This window comes from Mirounga leonina, unplaced genomic scaffold (assembly GCF_011800145.1).
Source record: "Mirounga leonina isolate KUSES-001 unplaced genomic scaffold, KU_Mleo_1.0 Mir_200, whole genome shotgun sequence".
In the NCBI taxonomy this organism is placed as follows: Eukaryota; Metazoa; Chordata; class Mammalia; order Carnivora; family Phocidae; genus Mirounga; species Mirounga leonina.
In genome coordinates, this window is record NW_023270503.1 from 3,727,822 (window position 1) to 3,744,619 (window position 16,798).

At 38.6% G+C, this 16,798-nt stretch overlaps 1 protein-coding gene across 1 annotated transcript in view; it reads right to left on the reverse strand.

Moving 5' to 3' along the window:
• The window catches only part of EFCAB5 (EF-hand calcium binding domain 5), a 195,141-nt gene that overhangs the window by 157,667 nt on the left and 20,676 nt on the right, over window positions 1-16,798 (reverse strand). The window contains exons 2-4 of the mRNA XM_035027657.1: window positions 7,508-7,557; window positions 6,905-6,967; window positions 5,811-5,895 (exon numbers count right to left, since the gene is read on the reverse strand). Coding sequence (XP_034883548.1) covers window positions 5,811-5,895; window positions 6,905-6,967; window positions 7,508-7,549 — 190 coding nt within the window. The 5' untranslated portion in view covers window positions 7,550-7,557. The remainder of the gene's footprint in view (window positions 1-5,810; window positions 5,896-6,904; window positions 6,968-7,507; window positions 7,558-16,798) is intronic.

Sequence of the window (16,798 nt, forward strand, 5' to 3'; positions counted from 1 at the left end):
TTGTTGATTATCTCCTTCTCTGTACAGAAGCTTTTTATTTTGATGTAGTCCCAGTAGTGTATTTTTGTCTTTTGCTTCCTTGCTTCAGGAGACATATCTAGAAAGAAGCTGCTTCAGCCAATGTCAGAGAAGTTACTGCCTGTGCTCTCTTCTAGGATTTTTATGGTTTCAGATCTCACATCATCCATTTTGAGTTTATTTTTGTGCATTGGTATAAGAACATAGTTTAGTTTCATTCTTTTGCATGTTGCTGTCCAGTTTTCCCAACACCACTTGTTGAAGATACTTTTTCCCATTGGATATTATTTCCTGCTTTGTCAATGATTAATTGACCATATAATTGTGGGTTTATTTCTGGATTTTCCATTTCATTGATCTATGTGTCTATTTTTTGTCAGTACCATACTGTTACGATTGCTACAGCTTTGTAATATAACTTGAAGTCTGGAATTGTGATGCCTCCAACTTTGCTTTTCTTTTTCAAAATTGCTTTGGTTATTTGGGGTCCTATAAGGTTCCATAATAAATTTAGGGTTGTTCATTCTAGTTCTGTGAAAAATGCTTTTAGTATTGTGATAGGGATTGCATTAAATCCATAGATTGCTTTGGGTAGTATAGACATTTTAACAATATTTGTTCTTCCAATCCATGAGCATGGAATGTCTTTATATTTCTTTGTGTCATCTTCAATTTTTTTTTTAAAGATTTTATTTATTTATTTGACAGAGACACAGAGAGAGAGGGAACACAAGCAGGGGGAGTGGGAGAGGGAGAAGCAGGCCTCCCACTGAGCAGGGAGCCCGATGCGGGGCTCGATCCCAGGACTCTGGGATCGTGACCTGAGCCGAAGGCAGATGCTTAATGACTGAGCCACCCAGGCACCCCAGTGTCATCTTCAATTTATTTCATCAGTGTTTTATATAGTTTCAGAGTACATGTCTTGCACCTCTTTGGTTAGGTTTATTTCTAGGTATCTTATTATTTTTGGTGCAGTTATAACTAGTTCATTAATTTTTCACTGCTTCATAGTATTTAATTATATGACTGTACTGCAATGGATTTATTCATTCTCATTTTTGGTGGGGAGTTTACCCACAAATATTTTTAAATTTGTTTTATTTATTTATTTAAAATTTCCCCTAGCCTTATTGAGAATACTCTGAAGAATACTTTTATATCCTACCTAGATAGTATCCATCTTTCTGCCCAGGAAAAAATTAAGTAGAGTATGAGGAAACTCTTGAAAAGCCAATATTTCATCTAAAGAATGTCTGATGTCCAATAGCGAATAGTATTTATGAACCTCCTCCCAAGTTTTTATTTCCTCTTTGGCTAATTCTCTTATTCCAATATGGGGGCAGTAAGGAGGGTAGTATAAATGTTCTCCCTTACCTCTCAGTTTGATTTGCCAACAAGTTAGTCACGTTTTTGAGGGGGAGGGGATGTTTCCACTCTGGTTCATCACAATGCTCATTAACATACAATGATTTTGTTCTTGTTTTAAATAAGTGTGAAAGAGAGCAATTCTTTAAAGTCTGCAGGTTCTACTGTTACTCTCTTTGCTTTTACCCTCTCCAGCATAACCCAAAGAGGATCCTCTCCTGCTCTAAAGGTAGTGCTACAGATGCATAGCAACTTAATATCTACCCATGTGCCATGGTTCATATGTACACTCACACATGAACTAGGACATTCTCTATCTTGCTGCAGACTGCTAGTGCTTCTCTAGTGTGCTTGGCTATGATAGGTTGCTAAGCAATAATCCTAGTGTTTGCACTGATATGCAGAGTGGAAGAAGATGTGTATTTGGTTACAACTCTAGTCAAACACTTTTCTCTTAGAGCCATAAAACCAAGAAAAGAAAAGGAGGCACAGCAATAGTAGGGTTAATAAATCAGGATTCTAAGCAAGCCTATCTGCAGCTGTCTTTTGACTGAGTGACCTCTGAGTTCAAGGACCATAAATTATAGCACTGCCCAAGGGCAAATTCTGAGGTTCAATTGAATATAGTTTCAAACAGGTACTGGGTTTTTTAGCAGGTTTATGCTTGGACATTCCTAAACCTTTTACAGATTGACTGATTCATTATACATTTACTCAATAATAATAATGCCTCATTTTGTGGCAGGCACTATGCTAAGCACTGGAATTCTTTTTCAGGATTACCTTCCTAAACTCTTCATAGCATTAAAAACCTTTTAAATTCTTCCCCAACATGTACATCTTCACCCCTGTATTAATCCAGCTTCTAACATACAAAGACTTATTCGGGTACTTTGGGCATAAATGCTTCCAACTAAATAAATAGGGACACAAAAGAATTCCATATTCGTATTTTGAAAGGTCCATCCTTAAAAATGACTTTTATCATTTCTTGCATTTAGTTCATGGCTCCCTGCTGGGAATGGCCTTGGTACAAACCTATTTAAGGACATATATAGGAATGAATTATTATCCATGTTCTAATAAGCTTTAGCAGATTCTTTCTTCACAAGAGGGCTTATAACATTAGTGGGACTGGCTACTGATTAAACTGGTACAAATTGACCCAGCAAGGCTACTCAACTAAATGTGCGATGTTCTCCTTAAATACAAGCCCTGTCTGACTTCTCCAAAGAAGACACACACATGGCTAACAGACACATGAAAAAATGTCCATTATCATTAGCCATCACGGAAATTAAAATCAAAACTACATTGAGGGCGCCTGGGTGGTTCAGTTGGTTAAGTGACTGCCTTCAGCTCAGGTCATGATCCCGGGGTCCTGGGATTGAGTCCCGCATCGGGCTCCTGCTCTGCGGGGAGCTTGCTTCTCCCTCTCCCACTCCCCCTGCTTGTGTTCCCTCTCTCGCTGTGTTTCTCTCTGTCAAATAAATAAATAAAATCTTAAAAAAAAAAAAACTACATTGAGATACCACCTTACACCAGTTAGAATGGCAAAAATTGTCAAGGCAAGAAACAACAAATGTTGGAGAGGTTGTGGAGAAAGGGAAACCCTCTTACACTGTTGGTGGGAATACAAGTTGGTACAGCCACTTTGGAAAACAGTGTTGAGGTTCCTCAAAAAATTAAAAATAGAGCTACCCTATTACCCAGCAATTGCACTACTGGGTATTTACCCCAAAGACATAGATGTAGTGAAAAGAAGGGCCATATGCACCCCAATGTTCATAGCAATGTCTGCAATAGCCAAACTGTGGAAAGAGCTGAGATGCCCTTCAACAGATGAATGGATAAAGAAGATGTGGTCCATATATACAATGGAATATTACTCAGCCATCAGAAAAGATGAATACCCAACTTTTACATCAACATGGATGGGACTGGAGGAGATTATGCTAAGTGAAATAAGTCAAGCAGAGAAAGTCAATTATCATATGGTTTCACTTATTTGTGGAACATAAGGAATAGCATGGAGGACATTAGGAGAAGGAAGGGAAAAATGAAGGGGGGGAAATCGGAGGGAGAGACGAACCATGAGAGACTATGGACTCTGAGAAACAAACAGGGTTTTACAGGGGAGGGGGTGGGGGGACGTGTTAGCCCGGTGATGGGTATTAAGGAGAGCATGTACTGCATGGAGCACTGGGTGTTATACAAAAACAATAATCGTGGATCACTACATCAAAAACTAATGATGTATTATATGGTGACTAACATAACATAATAAAATAAAATTAAAAAAAAACCAACAAGCCCTGTCTGAAACTCAGCTGGCTTGATTCTAACATTTGTACAGAAGGTAGAATGACTAGAGAGGAGGAAAAGAAGCACTATTAAATACTATTGGAATTAAGATTCAATAGCTGTAGGAAAATGCATTTTCCTACAAAACTTTGTTAATCTTAGGGCTATAAAGTAAGAACAGATTTGAGCAAACATATTTTCTCTCTCTTTTTTAATATTTTATTTTTAAGTAATCTCTACACCCAACATGGGGCTTGAACTTAAATCCCCAAGATCAAAAGTTGCACACTCTACCGACTGAGCCAGCTAGGCACCCTGAACAAACATATTTTCAAAAAATGACTTCTCAAAATGTAAGTTAAGCTCATATCCTGAAAAGTACAATAACTAAGATAAAGAAATGAGGAATTCACACGTACACTTAAACACAATATTTTCTTTGCAAAGATCTGTATTTGAGTGCATTCTGAGAGCTGCCTGACAAGATAACATAATTTTAATTTTGACAAGTATGTAACAAGAATAAAGACCCTTCCTTTGGTATGTTGAAATTGAATTAACCATTCCTATTCCCACTTCTTACATATTCACACACACACACACACACACATACACACACACGTTTACAAAGAGAGATTTAAAATATTAGGCTTAATAGTGACTGGTCACTGAATAAAGAAGTATAATGCATTGCAATTAATATTGCAATAAGCAATTGCAATGTTTTCAGTATATATCATATACTGGGGTGAATAGACTTAAACAAAACACACTCCCCTCCACCATACATTGAAAAGCAGTAACGGAAATTGAAAGTACAAGAACAGGAAATACCACAAACTCTTGACTGGTAAGTTTTCTAGAGAGGCAGTCAGTCACATTATGGAATACATGTGTGAAGCTTTGCACGTGCAAATTTGGTCACAAACTGATTAAAGTGAAAACATAATTAAATTTATAACAATTCTGTTTGGCATGTTTAAAATGAAAGAGTTCATTTAAAAACCTGGCTGAAGGGCATCTGGCTGGCTCTGTCAGAAGAGATGCGACTTTTGATCTTGGGGTCATAAGTTCAAGCCCCACCTTACATGTTAGAGATTACTAAAAATAAATAAATAAACTTAAAAAAAAAAACCTGGCTGAAATGATTAAGGTAAAGGTAAAGTATATGTAGTGGTAATGGTGGTGGAGGGTGGGAGTGAGAAAGAAGTAAAATCAAGAAACTGGGGTTGGGGGGAGAGGCAGGTGGAGAGGGACATTCCAAGAAACTTTTTAGAAGTTAGTGAAGCTATGAAAATATTACAAGTTTACAATAAAAACAGAATGCATGTTGGAAAGTTTGGTTCTTATTGTGTACGTATTATAATGTACGTTAATAAGAAAAAATAGTAAATAATTGCTTTTAATTGGTTTAAGAGACAGAAAACCCTTTGGAGAAAAATAAGCACCTAAAAGTTAAAAGTAGCATCTATATAGCAATTTATAGTTTAGAGAATGCTTTAATAATTATTATTGTAATTCAATCTATCACAGCCTAGCACATACTAAACACTTAATGCTTTAAAATGAATAGAAGCAAATTTCAATTAATTAAATTGTTAAATTTCAGATAGTGTCAAGAATTTTTATTGCACAGGATTTCACTAAGTATCTGAAGTTAGAAGAACTGTAATGACAGGGATGAATGTCTTTCCCACTTGTTTTTTGTCTTTGATCCTATAAATTTCCAATGTGCATAACTATGTGGGATTTGGGTTAAGGATGGGGCTAGAAGTCAAACAGAATAAATGTGTGGTCAAAGTACAGATGTAAAAGGGAGAAACAAACAAACAAACAAAACAATAAGCCTGCCAAATCACTTGTGTTCTTCATCTTATTTTTGCATTAATGGGTATGTGTCAGTCAGCTCTCAGCTAAATTTTCTCTTTAAGCACAAGATGAATAAAGTTGCCTCGAAAGTATTAACAGATGGTGAGGGGAGTACATTTTTAACTATTTCCCAAATTGTATTTAAAATACCCCTTGGATTATATTTTTTTAAAGGTAAAATCTTAAGGAATACATCCCCAATGAAAATATAATTATTTTAAATTCCACTGTATGGGGGAAGGCTAGTTCTCTACCTTGGGATTTGATTTCATCTGCTGCTGTTTCTACCTCATTGCTGCTGGTGTCTAATGCAAAGCTGCCTGGTTCACTCTGTGAACTCTGAAAGGGGAAAAGAAACATCAATTTCTGAGAAAAGAAACCTTTTCCTCAAAGATACATCAACTCTCCCAGTTAAAGAATGCAGATAAATGCCTTGTAGGAGTTACCAAACATACTGCTTAATTTTTCTAGAATTTAATGCTGTGTACTAGAAGCAAAGCAGTAATCACAGTCTTACTGCATCAACAAGATAAAATGCATCGGCTCAACATGTCATCCCATCTTCCTGTGGCTAACAAAGTGATGTGCTAAGAATATTATTCCAGATGTACATTAATCCTCAAAGTATTGTATAAGGTATACAATACTTTCTAGAAACATAATTTGAGACCACCGCATAGTGAAACCGGACTTTTGAAAATGCTACTGTTTTACTATTAGAATCACTTTCCATGTTTGTGGTGGAAAGAAAAATATTTCATCTTAACTAAAGAAATTAAAGCTTAGTTTTATGAATAAATGGTGGCAAATAGCTTTTTGTGCTCATGCTGATGTAGTTTTGTTTGTTTTGTTTTCATGCTGATATAGTTTTAAAAGAATGATAATAGAATATTTTTAAGACTCATATTAGTGAACTTAATGGTGAATCATATTTTTAATTGCCTCCCCTTTTGTATAGAATATTCTTCCTCATTGAAGTCTTGTATTCAAATAAACACAAAGTTACTTAAATTATTAACATGGGAATTATATTTTCAGAATGAATAGTGAAGTTACCCTAAAAACTGGTGGTTATTGTACTCAGGGTAATAGTTCTGATTTTAGAAAGCACCTTTATTTACCTATAGTTTGTAATAGCTTTTCACAAATAATTTACCTGTCCATGGAAGCTTCCTGCAACTGACTCAAATGAGTCAGCTTAATGATTAACATGAGTTTGCTCTTTCCCATTTGCCATTTTGTTTACCTTTTTGAATACCCACATATTTTCTTTTCCTTCTTCATAAGAAAACTAATTTGTCCAGTTTACTCTCCAGCATTAACATCTGATTATTTATGAAAACTCTACCTCAGTAGGCTCTTTGACTTCAGGTGCTTCCTCTTTCCTTTCTTTGTCTTCTTTTCCATCTTCCTGAAATGGAAACAGTGTTAGTAAGTGGCATCCAAAAGAAGCTAAAGATAAAATTAACATCTTATACTCTAGTATAGCAAGCTTTTTATGTAAAAAAATTTACATAACGGGCAAATATCATACCAAATAAAATCATACAAAGTAGCTGTATTAACAAATTCAAACAGTAACAGACTTGTTATAAATGCCAACCAACTAGAAGCAGACTCCTGGGACCCGACTACCATTTGACACCCCCCAACCTCTTTTTCTTAAGTAGACTACATACCCAGCATGGAGCCCAACTCGGGGCTTGAACCATGACCCGGAGATCAAGACTGAGCTGAGATCAAAATTCGGATGCTTAACCAACTGAGCAACCCGGGCACCCCTGACCCCATTTTTTTCAGCACTTTTGTCACAACCTGATGCAGAATATTTCAACTAAAAAGAGAAATAATTAAGTGACAATATATGATATTGTATCTCAATTTTCTCAAGAATGTTGATTCCCAAATCCTCTCATAGTTAAGTGGTTAGAAATCTATGTAAGCCAGGTACCTGAGCAGGTTTGGGTTCCTCTTGAGATGCTGACTCACTCATCTGGGCCACTGAAAAGTATCATCAAATGGTAGGGAAAAGTATTACCAGACCAATATTAATAACAAAAAGAGAGAAAGAAAATATTAGTAAACAACAAAAAGTACTACAGAAGACCGAAATCACCCCCAACCCCCAATGCATCCCACCATTCTATTGAATGGTAAGTTCTCAACTGTTAAACTTTTCAAACTCTGCTACTGTTATAGCTGTTGTTACTGGCCAAAACTAGATTAGTGCTAGGCTAGTACCCAGGGAGACAGGAAAACTCAACCATTAATAATCACCACCATTAGCATTAAAAAAAGAAACACACACACAGCAACAGTAATGCAAGTGAATTTTTTTTAAAACATTATTATCATCCTCATTAATTTTTGAAATAACAATTCAGATGAGGTGAAGTGAAATTTTTTTTTTTTAAAGATTTTATTTATTTATTTGAGAGAGCGAGAATGAGAGAGAGAGCATGAGGTGGGGAGAATCAGAGGGAGAAGCAGACTCCCTGCCGAGCAGGAAGCCCGATGCGGGACTCGATCCCGGGACTCCAGGATCATGACCTGAGCCGAAGGCAGTCGCTTAACCAACTGAGCCACCCAGGCGCCCTGAAGTGAAATTTTGATGGCCACCCAATTCGTGTGAGAAAGGCATATAGACAGAGTAATGATCTCACTACAAAGCATTTTTTTGAATGAGGAGTTCTGAGAGGAATGTGATTTATCTTGTTTATTCATATTAAAGAATTAAAGTGGATAATTATCAGATCTCTACTTCACTGCAAATCACTGCAAATTTGGTTACAAATTATCAAAATCATTGCTGTGCCAAAAATCATTTAAGAATTTGTGTATATTGGGCGCCTGGGTGGCTCAGTTGGTTAAGCGACTGCCTTTGGCTCAGGTCATGATCCTGGAGTCCCGGGATCGAGTCCCGCATCGGGCTCCCTGCTCAGCGAGGAGCCTGCTTCTCCCTCTGACCCTCCACCCTCTCATGCTCTATCTCATTCTCTCTCTCAAATAAATAAATAAAATCTTTAAAAAAAAAAAGAATTTGTGTATATTTAGGCTAGGTTCTATGTAAAAACTAAATTTTATATCCGTGGCCTCTGCCTCTAGGGCAGTTACAATCTAGGGAATAATCTGAAATGGTATCTTTATACTGTGCTAGAGTATTTGCATTTCTTTTTATCAACACAGCACATGTTCTAGTTGAATAAACTGAAATTACTGCCTTTGGAGACAACAGATTCCAACACTTTAGAATAGCTGCCTCAAAGCCTTTTTGAGGCAGTTCATAAATAATAAATAATATAAAATAGATTTCTTTGGTAGGTCCCAACTGTACATTCTCACAGACTGCTTTCTTTGCTTGTGGTGTCAATCTCCTGAAATTGCTAAGAAGTTCCCTTCCATTTCTTTTAAAATCCATTTTGTTTGGATGCACCCAGATAAATCCAATGCAATAAACCTTTATTGGGTGTCTTCTCTATGCAGTAGACATTAGGGTTGTAAAGATGAGTAAGACTTGTGCTCAGGGAACCAGGAAAACTTCCTTTGAAGGGTTCCTAGTTTAGTGATGGAAAAAGCGATAAACAGATGCAATTCAATCTGCAAAGTTCAAAAGTAGAGGTGCATATAAAACGCTAAGGAACACAGAGGGGTAAGCAATTACTTTTCCCAGGGCGGTCAGGGAAGTTTTCACAGAAAGATAGATTTCTAAACTGGATTTTAACAGGCTAATAAGACATTTTTGTGTAAAGGAGCGGGGGGAAGAACGTTTGAGGCAGAAGGAGCAATACACACTAGGGTATGCAAGTTCAAAAAGTGAAACACTGATGGAGCAGAGCATACTTACATAAAAGAAAATGGCAGGAGATGCAGCTGAAAAAGTCACTTTTCAATCTGTAAAGGTTTATCAAGCTGAATCAAGGAGTTTGGACTTTACTCTGTACTTTTTAAGCACAGGATAGATGGGATCAAATTGGTGTCTTTAAAAAGTTACCTCCACCAGCAAATACTAGAATTATGAAAGACTGGGGAAAGAGAGAATGAACGTAGATTTTGCACCTGAAATGTTGCACCTGCAGTAAATGGCCCTCACTCTAGTCTAGGTTCTGCCAGACATTGCCAATACCCTAACCATACCCCTTCAGCTTTGCTTTTACAGTACGTGTGGATGGTTTCTGACCTCAAGCACCTGGAATTCTGTCTGAGCATTCCTGCCAGTCCAAATGTGGGGATAGGCGAGAAGTGTGTGGGGAGTTGATATCTTACAGGATAAGCCTCAGCCAATGATGGATAAGAAATTGCATATAGTCCCATAGGTGGAACGTTTCTGTCTCTCAGAGTTCCCCAATGGGATAGAACCTCAGTTGTCTACAGTGCAACCTGCCCAATAATAGAGGCGTCTTTCACTTTTCTGTATTACTTCCCTACTCCCTTACCATTATTTCCTGGAACCACCTCCCAGATGAACTTGCACTCAACTCCTTGGATCAGGGTCTATTCTGAGGGAACCTAAACTAAAACAGATACAATGATCAGGACTGGGGGCAAAATTGGATCTAAAGAGTAAAAAAGAAATAGTTAATGTTCACTGAGTGTTTTTTTCATGTTTACAAGGCTGAATGGATGATGATGCCATTAAATGAAATAAGGAAAGGAGAGAAAACAGGTTGGAGGAATGGTAAGAGTTTGAGTTTGGAGGTGTTAACACGTTTAAGATACCTATTCAGTAGTCTGATAGAAGTTTCCAGTAAGAATCTTTTTTTTTTTTTTTTAAGATTTTATTTATTTGACAGAGAGAGATACAGCGAGAGAGGGAACACAGCAGGGGGAGTGGGAGAGGGAGAAGCAGGCTTCCCGCTGAGCCGGGAGCCCGATGTGGGACTCCATCCCAGGACCCTGGGATCATGACCTGAGCCAAAGGCAGTCGCTTAACCAACTGAGCCACCCAGGCACCCCTCCAGTAAGAATCTTAATGACACTGAAATATATTATGGTGCATTGGTAGGAAGTTATGCAGAATCAATTCCACTGGAAAATGATAGAAACACTGTCCAGTCTGAACAGTACTAACTTGCATTTTAATTACTTAAAATGCATAGCATTCTGCACACCTCACGCTCCCACCCATAAGATTCTAGAGTCATTCTACTTAGATTGTCAGCTATGAGACAGAGTTTTTGTGAATCTGTTAATGGCCCTTTACATGCACTCCCAGTAGATTTATAAATTGGTGAATTGCAGCATTTGGCATCTTGATTGGCAAGACTGTCAGTCATATATTAAAGGGTAGCCAATTATCCTTGAGGAAGGGGTTTCCCAGTGTAAGAGAAATCATACACAATTCTGATTTGTCAGACTAATAGAAGATCAGAAATGTCATTTAGTTAGATTTCATGAGTCTTAAACTCCTGGGTACTGACAGAAAGATGCATTTGCAGGAGGATGCTAGTGGAGCTCACCCAATAAGAATATCTTCTAGGAGAAGAAAGAAAAAAGCTAAAGATAAACGCTTGCTGATGAACACTTAAAGGTAAGGCTAGGAGAGAAAAGCCAGGATAAGAGAGAGATAACTGCTAGAATGGCAGGAGATTCCTGCAGCTATTTGTCTGCACGCTGCTGGCCTGACTCCCATTATCAGCCTCTACCCGCTGTGCCTGTGCCAGAGCAGGCTCCTGCAGCCCCACAAGTATATACCAACGACCAAGGTCTGTACGGCTATTGGTGGATCTGGACTGAACCCTAACCCTTGTCATTGGTCTGCACAGCTCCACTCACTTGCAGTTAACCCTACAGTTGTACACCTGCAATACACCAGCCCCAACTCCCATCACTGGCCTCCCCTGCCAAACACATGCCTACAGCTAGCCCCTATAGTCACACATATACGCATTGACAGCCAGAGCCACTGCAGCTGCCTGTGTGCCTGCAGTTGGTCCCAGCCCCTGCTGAGGGCCCTAACCTTCACTACTGCACATCTGTCTGCAACTGGCCCCTGCAGCCAGCCTCCTCAACTGACCCCACAGCCAACTGTGTGCAACCACTGGCTGTGGCCACCATCACTGGCTGGCATGGTCCCTAGCCAGTAGACTGGAGGTTCTGTTAAAGAATCCAACAGTCCTGGGGTACCCCGGTGGTTCAGTTGCCTAAGCATCTGACAATTTTGGCTCAGGTCATGATCTTGGTGTCCTGGGATCAAGCCCTGTGTCAGGCTCTGTGCTCAGCAGGAGTCTGCTTTAGGATTCTTTCCCTCTCCCTCTGCCCCTCCCCCAGCTCACGTGCACTCTCTCTCTCTTTCTCTAAAATAAAATAAAATAAATAAATCTTAAAAAAAAAAAAGAATCCGGGTGCCTGGGTGGCTCAGATGGTTAAGCATCTGCCTTCGGCTCAGGTCATGATCCCAGGGTCCTGGGATCGAGTCCCACATCGGACTCCCTGCTCCTTGGGAGCCTGCTTCTCTCTCTCTCTCTCTGTCTGTCTCTCATGAATAAATAAATAAAATCTTAAAAAAAAAAAAAAAAGAATCCAACAGTCCTCAGAGCCATTGTGTACTGCCTGAAGCTCTCACCAAAGATCATGCAGTTGTTGATGTCATGGACCATAGCTTCCTGAGCCAATGAGATACCATGCCACCCCCCACCCATCCCCATCCACAGGCACTACATGCCCTCACACTTAGCATCCTGCAGCACTAGACTAAGGGTCACAGCATGTTCCAGCATGCCCCCAAATACAGGTGAAGGTCTTTCCCTACCTAAATCATTCCATAAAGTCTGGAAGAGGTGACTCTTCTTCAAACACACAAACACCTACAAAAGTGACAGGGATCACAAAGAATCAAGGAAACATGACACCACTAAAGGAACACAGTAAACTTCCTGTAATGGACCCCAAAGAAGTAGAGATTCATAAATTACCCAACAAAGAATTCAAAATAATTGTTTTAAAGATGGTCAGAATGCTACAAGAGAACAGAGATAAACGGTTTGATGAAATAAGGAAAATAATAAAAGAATGAAATGATAAGTTCCACAGAGAGAAAAACAGAACACCAGAAACAGAAAAAGGAACACCAGAAATTTTAGAGCTGGAGAATACAAGAACTGAAATGAATTCAATGAAGAGTTTCAATAGCAGACTAGACCAAGCAGAAGAAAGAATCGGTGAATCTGAACACAGATTTTTTATTATTATTATTATTATTATTATTGAAGTATAGTTGATATACAATGTTACATTAGTTTCAGGTGTACAACATAGTGATTTGACAAATCTATACACTATGCTATGCTCACCACAGGTGTAGCTATCAACTGTCACCATGCAATGCTATTATAATACCATTCACTATATTCCCTATGCTGTACTTTTTATCCCTGTGATTTATTCATTCCATAGCTGGAAGCCTGTGTCTCCCATTACCTTCACCCATTTTGCTTATCCCTCAATTCTCTCTCCTGTGACAACCGTCTCTTTGTTCTCTGTATTTATGAGTTTGTTTTTGCTTTTTGTTTATTTATTTTATTTTTATAGATTCTACATATAAGTAAAATCATGTGGTATCTGTCTTTCTCTGACTTATCTCATTTAGCATACCCTCTGGGTCCATCCATGTTGTCACAAATGACAAGATCTCATTCTTTTTTTATGGCTGAGTAATAATCCTGTGTGTGTGTGTGTGTGTGTGAGAGAGAGAGAGAGAGAGAGAGAGAGAGCAAAAGAGAGAGAGAGAGACATCTTTACCCATTCATCTATCGATGGACACTGGGTTGTTTTCACATCTTGGTTATTGTAAATAATGCTGCAATAAACATGGGAGTGCATATATCTTTTCAAATTAGCATTTTCATTTTTTTGGAGGGTAAATACTAAGTAGGAACACAGATCATTTGAAATGATCCAGTCAGAGAAAAGCAAAGGGAAAAAAATGAAGGAGAATGAAGAAAGCCTATGGGATTGATAGGACACCATTAAGAGAAATTATGTATTATGAGAGTCTAAGAGGAGAGAGAAAGGGGTAGAAAGCTTATTTTAAAAAATATATCTGAGAACTTCCCAAATCTGGGGAGATATTTGCACATCCAAGTTCATGAAGTTCATAGGTCTGCAAACAAATTCAACCCAAAGACATCTTCCCAGGACACATTGTAATAAAACTGTCAAAACCCAAAGACAATGATAAATCTTGAAAGCAGCAATAGAAAAGAAGTATGTTACTTACAAGGGAATCCCATAAGACTATCAGTGAATTTCTTATCAGAAACCTCACAGGCCAGGAGAAAGTGGGGTGATATATTTAAAGTAATCAATATTCCTTTTTTTTTTAAAGATTTTATTTATTTATTTGAGAGAGAGAGAATGAGAGACAGAGAGCATGAGAGGGGGGAGGGTCAGAGGGAGAAGCAGACTCCCCGCCGAGCGGGGAGCCCGATGCGGGACTCGATGCGGGACTCGATCCCGGGACTCCAGGATCATGACCTGAGCCGAAGGCAGTCGCTCAACCAACTAAGCCACCCAGGCGCCCCGTAAAGTAATCAATATTCTACCTGGTAAAATTCTCCTCAGAAATGAAGGAGAGACAAAGTCTTTCCCAGACAAACAAAACCTGCCTTACAAGAAATGTGAAAGGAGTTCTTCAAGCTGGCACAAAGGGACACCAATTAGTAACATGAAAACATATGAAAATATAAAACATACTGATAAATATAACTATATAGTCAAATTCAGAACACTTCAACACTGTAATATGGTAGTGTATTAATCAGTTAATTCTAGTATAAAGGTTAAAGGATATAAGTATTAAAAATAACTATAGCTACAAAATTTGCTAATGGATATACAATATAAAAAGATGTAAATTGTGGCATCAAAAACAAAAAGGGAGGGTAAAAAGGTAGAGTTTTTGTATGTAGTTGAAATTAAATTGTTATCAACTTAAAATAATTATTATAATCAATGTTTCATGGTACACAAAGCAAAAACCTACAGTAGATGCACAAAAGATAAAAAGAATGGCATCAAAGCATACCCCTATGGAAAATCATCAATTCACAAAGGAAGGCAGTAAGAGAGGAAGAAAGCACAAAGGAATTATGAAACAGCCAGAAAACCATTAACAAGATGATATTACTAAGTTCTTCCCTATTGATAATTACTCCAAATGTATATGAATTAAATTCTCTGTCAAAATGCATATAGTGGCTGGATGGGTGAAAAAACAAGACGCAACTATATGCTGCCTAAACAAGAGACTCACATCAGCTTTAAGGAGACACATGGGCTCAAAGTGAAGGGAAAGAAAAAGAGTACATGCAAGTGAAACCAAATTAGAGCAGAGGTAGCTATACTTACATCAGACTTTGAAATAGACTTTAAACCAAAAGCTGCAACAAGAGACAAAGAAAGTCATTATACAATGATAAAGGGGTCAACTTATCAAGAATTATGGGGTTGTAGAATTATAGGATTAATTGAATTCACATCCCAGCCAAGTTACTCTTGTGAAAATTCGGGCACTGATTGGGAAGAAGGACCTCATTCCAAATTTCCAACATTTAGTGGGACTAGGAGACTAATAATCTCAAACTTCTGATTCTCTCTTGCCAATGGAGGCAATTTGTCCTCCTGTATTTGTGGAGACTAGCCTTCACTAAATTGAAAACCTTGCAATAATCTCATCTGGGGGAATTGCCTTACTAGATGCCCATTTTCCTCAAGACTCATCACAACCACCTCTTACTTCTAGGAGACTCATAACTAAAATCAGATGTTAAAATGCTCCAGCAGGGCAAATACAAAGTCTGACCAGGAAAAAATAGTTTTTACAGCAAAGGATTTTCACGATTTGCATATATAGTGGCATAAACCCAGGGAATATTTGTAAGAGTATATTATCAGGGAGTTAAAGAAAGGAACACAGAATATAATGCTGAGTTGTTAGAATTTGTTAATATGGGTTAATACTGAACACTTATCAGAAATTAAGGACTTAAGGTTATAGCACCTACAGCTGGAAGTGACAACGCCAATCATTTATTTGGTAAATTCACTGAAACTTGGACTCTACAGTGGCATGTGTTTAAGTTGAGATACTAGAACTTCCTTGGCATAATGTAAGGAGAAATCCAAAGGCTTAGGGAGATAGGAATGTTGGAGCAGATTTATCACATACTGACCTGCACATCCACTCCCCGCCCCCCTCCAAGTACATCCTCTGAAAGGATTCTGGTGAGATCCCTTTACTGAAGCATTGAAAACTATATTAGTGATGGGAATACTTACATCCTTGAAAAGCTCTATAGTGGGGGCGCCTGGGTGGCTCAGATGGTTAAGCATCTGCCTTCGGCTCAGGTCATGATCCCAGGGTCCTGGGATCGAGCCCCGCATCGGGCTCCTGGCTCAGCGGGGAGCCTGCTTCTCCCTCTCCCTGTGCCTCTCTCCCTGCTCATGCTCTCTCTCTCTCTGTATCTCTGTGTCTCAAATGAATAAATAAAACCTTTAAAAAAAAAAAAAAAGAAAAGCTCTATAGTGGCTTTCTTCTGTAGGTTAGGCAGGTGGGATGACCCATTTCAGAGTAGCAGAGGCCAAATTTTAGTGTTTAACCACCAAAGACAAAGTAGGCACATTTATCATAAAGGACAAAGTAGAAATACAGTGGTAATCACATGTTTTTTGGCTCTCAGCAATCTTTGCGGCCAAGTGATTATGGTGGTCCTAGGAATAAAATAGATGGCCAGCCGACTGAAATGGTTAGCTATATATAATATAAAAAATCCATACATGGTGGCCAAAAATATGACTCTAGTCACCACGGTGGAGAGTTCTGACCTCTCACCAGTTTCTAGGCCTAAGCCCCGTAACTGAAGGCAAGGTTGGATCTCCTTAAAGGAGGACACCGCAGCACTGCCTTAAGTATATACTGAAAATCTTCTTCCAAGTCTTCCCAACACGACCTGAGGCCATCTCCTAAAATGACTATGTGCCAGGGAAAAAGAAATATTCAGGTTTCTCAGGGATTTCTAAACACTGGCACTACATCAATGTTAATTCCTGGGAACCATAAGTGCCACTTCAGTCCACCAGTTTAAGTGTGGGCTTGTGGTAGACAGGTGAGAAATTGAGTCTTCTTCGTTTTTTTTTTTTAATGGAACAGCTTGGGATCCTTTGTTTACAGTTCTCAGAAGCCTTGTTTAGGGGCTTATGAGTGTAGAGGTTGCTGCTAGGCTCCAGGTCTAGGGCTAGAAATCTC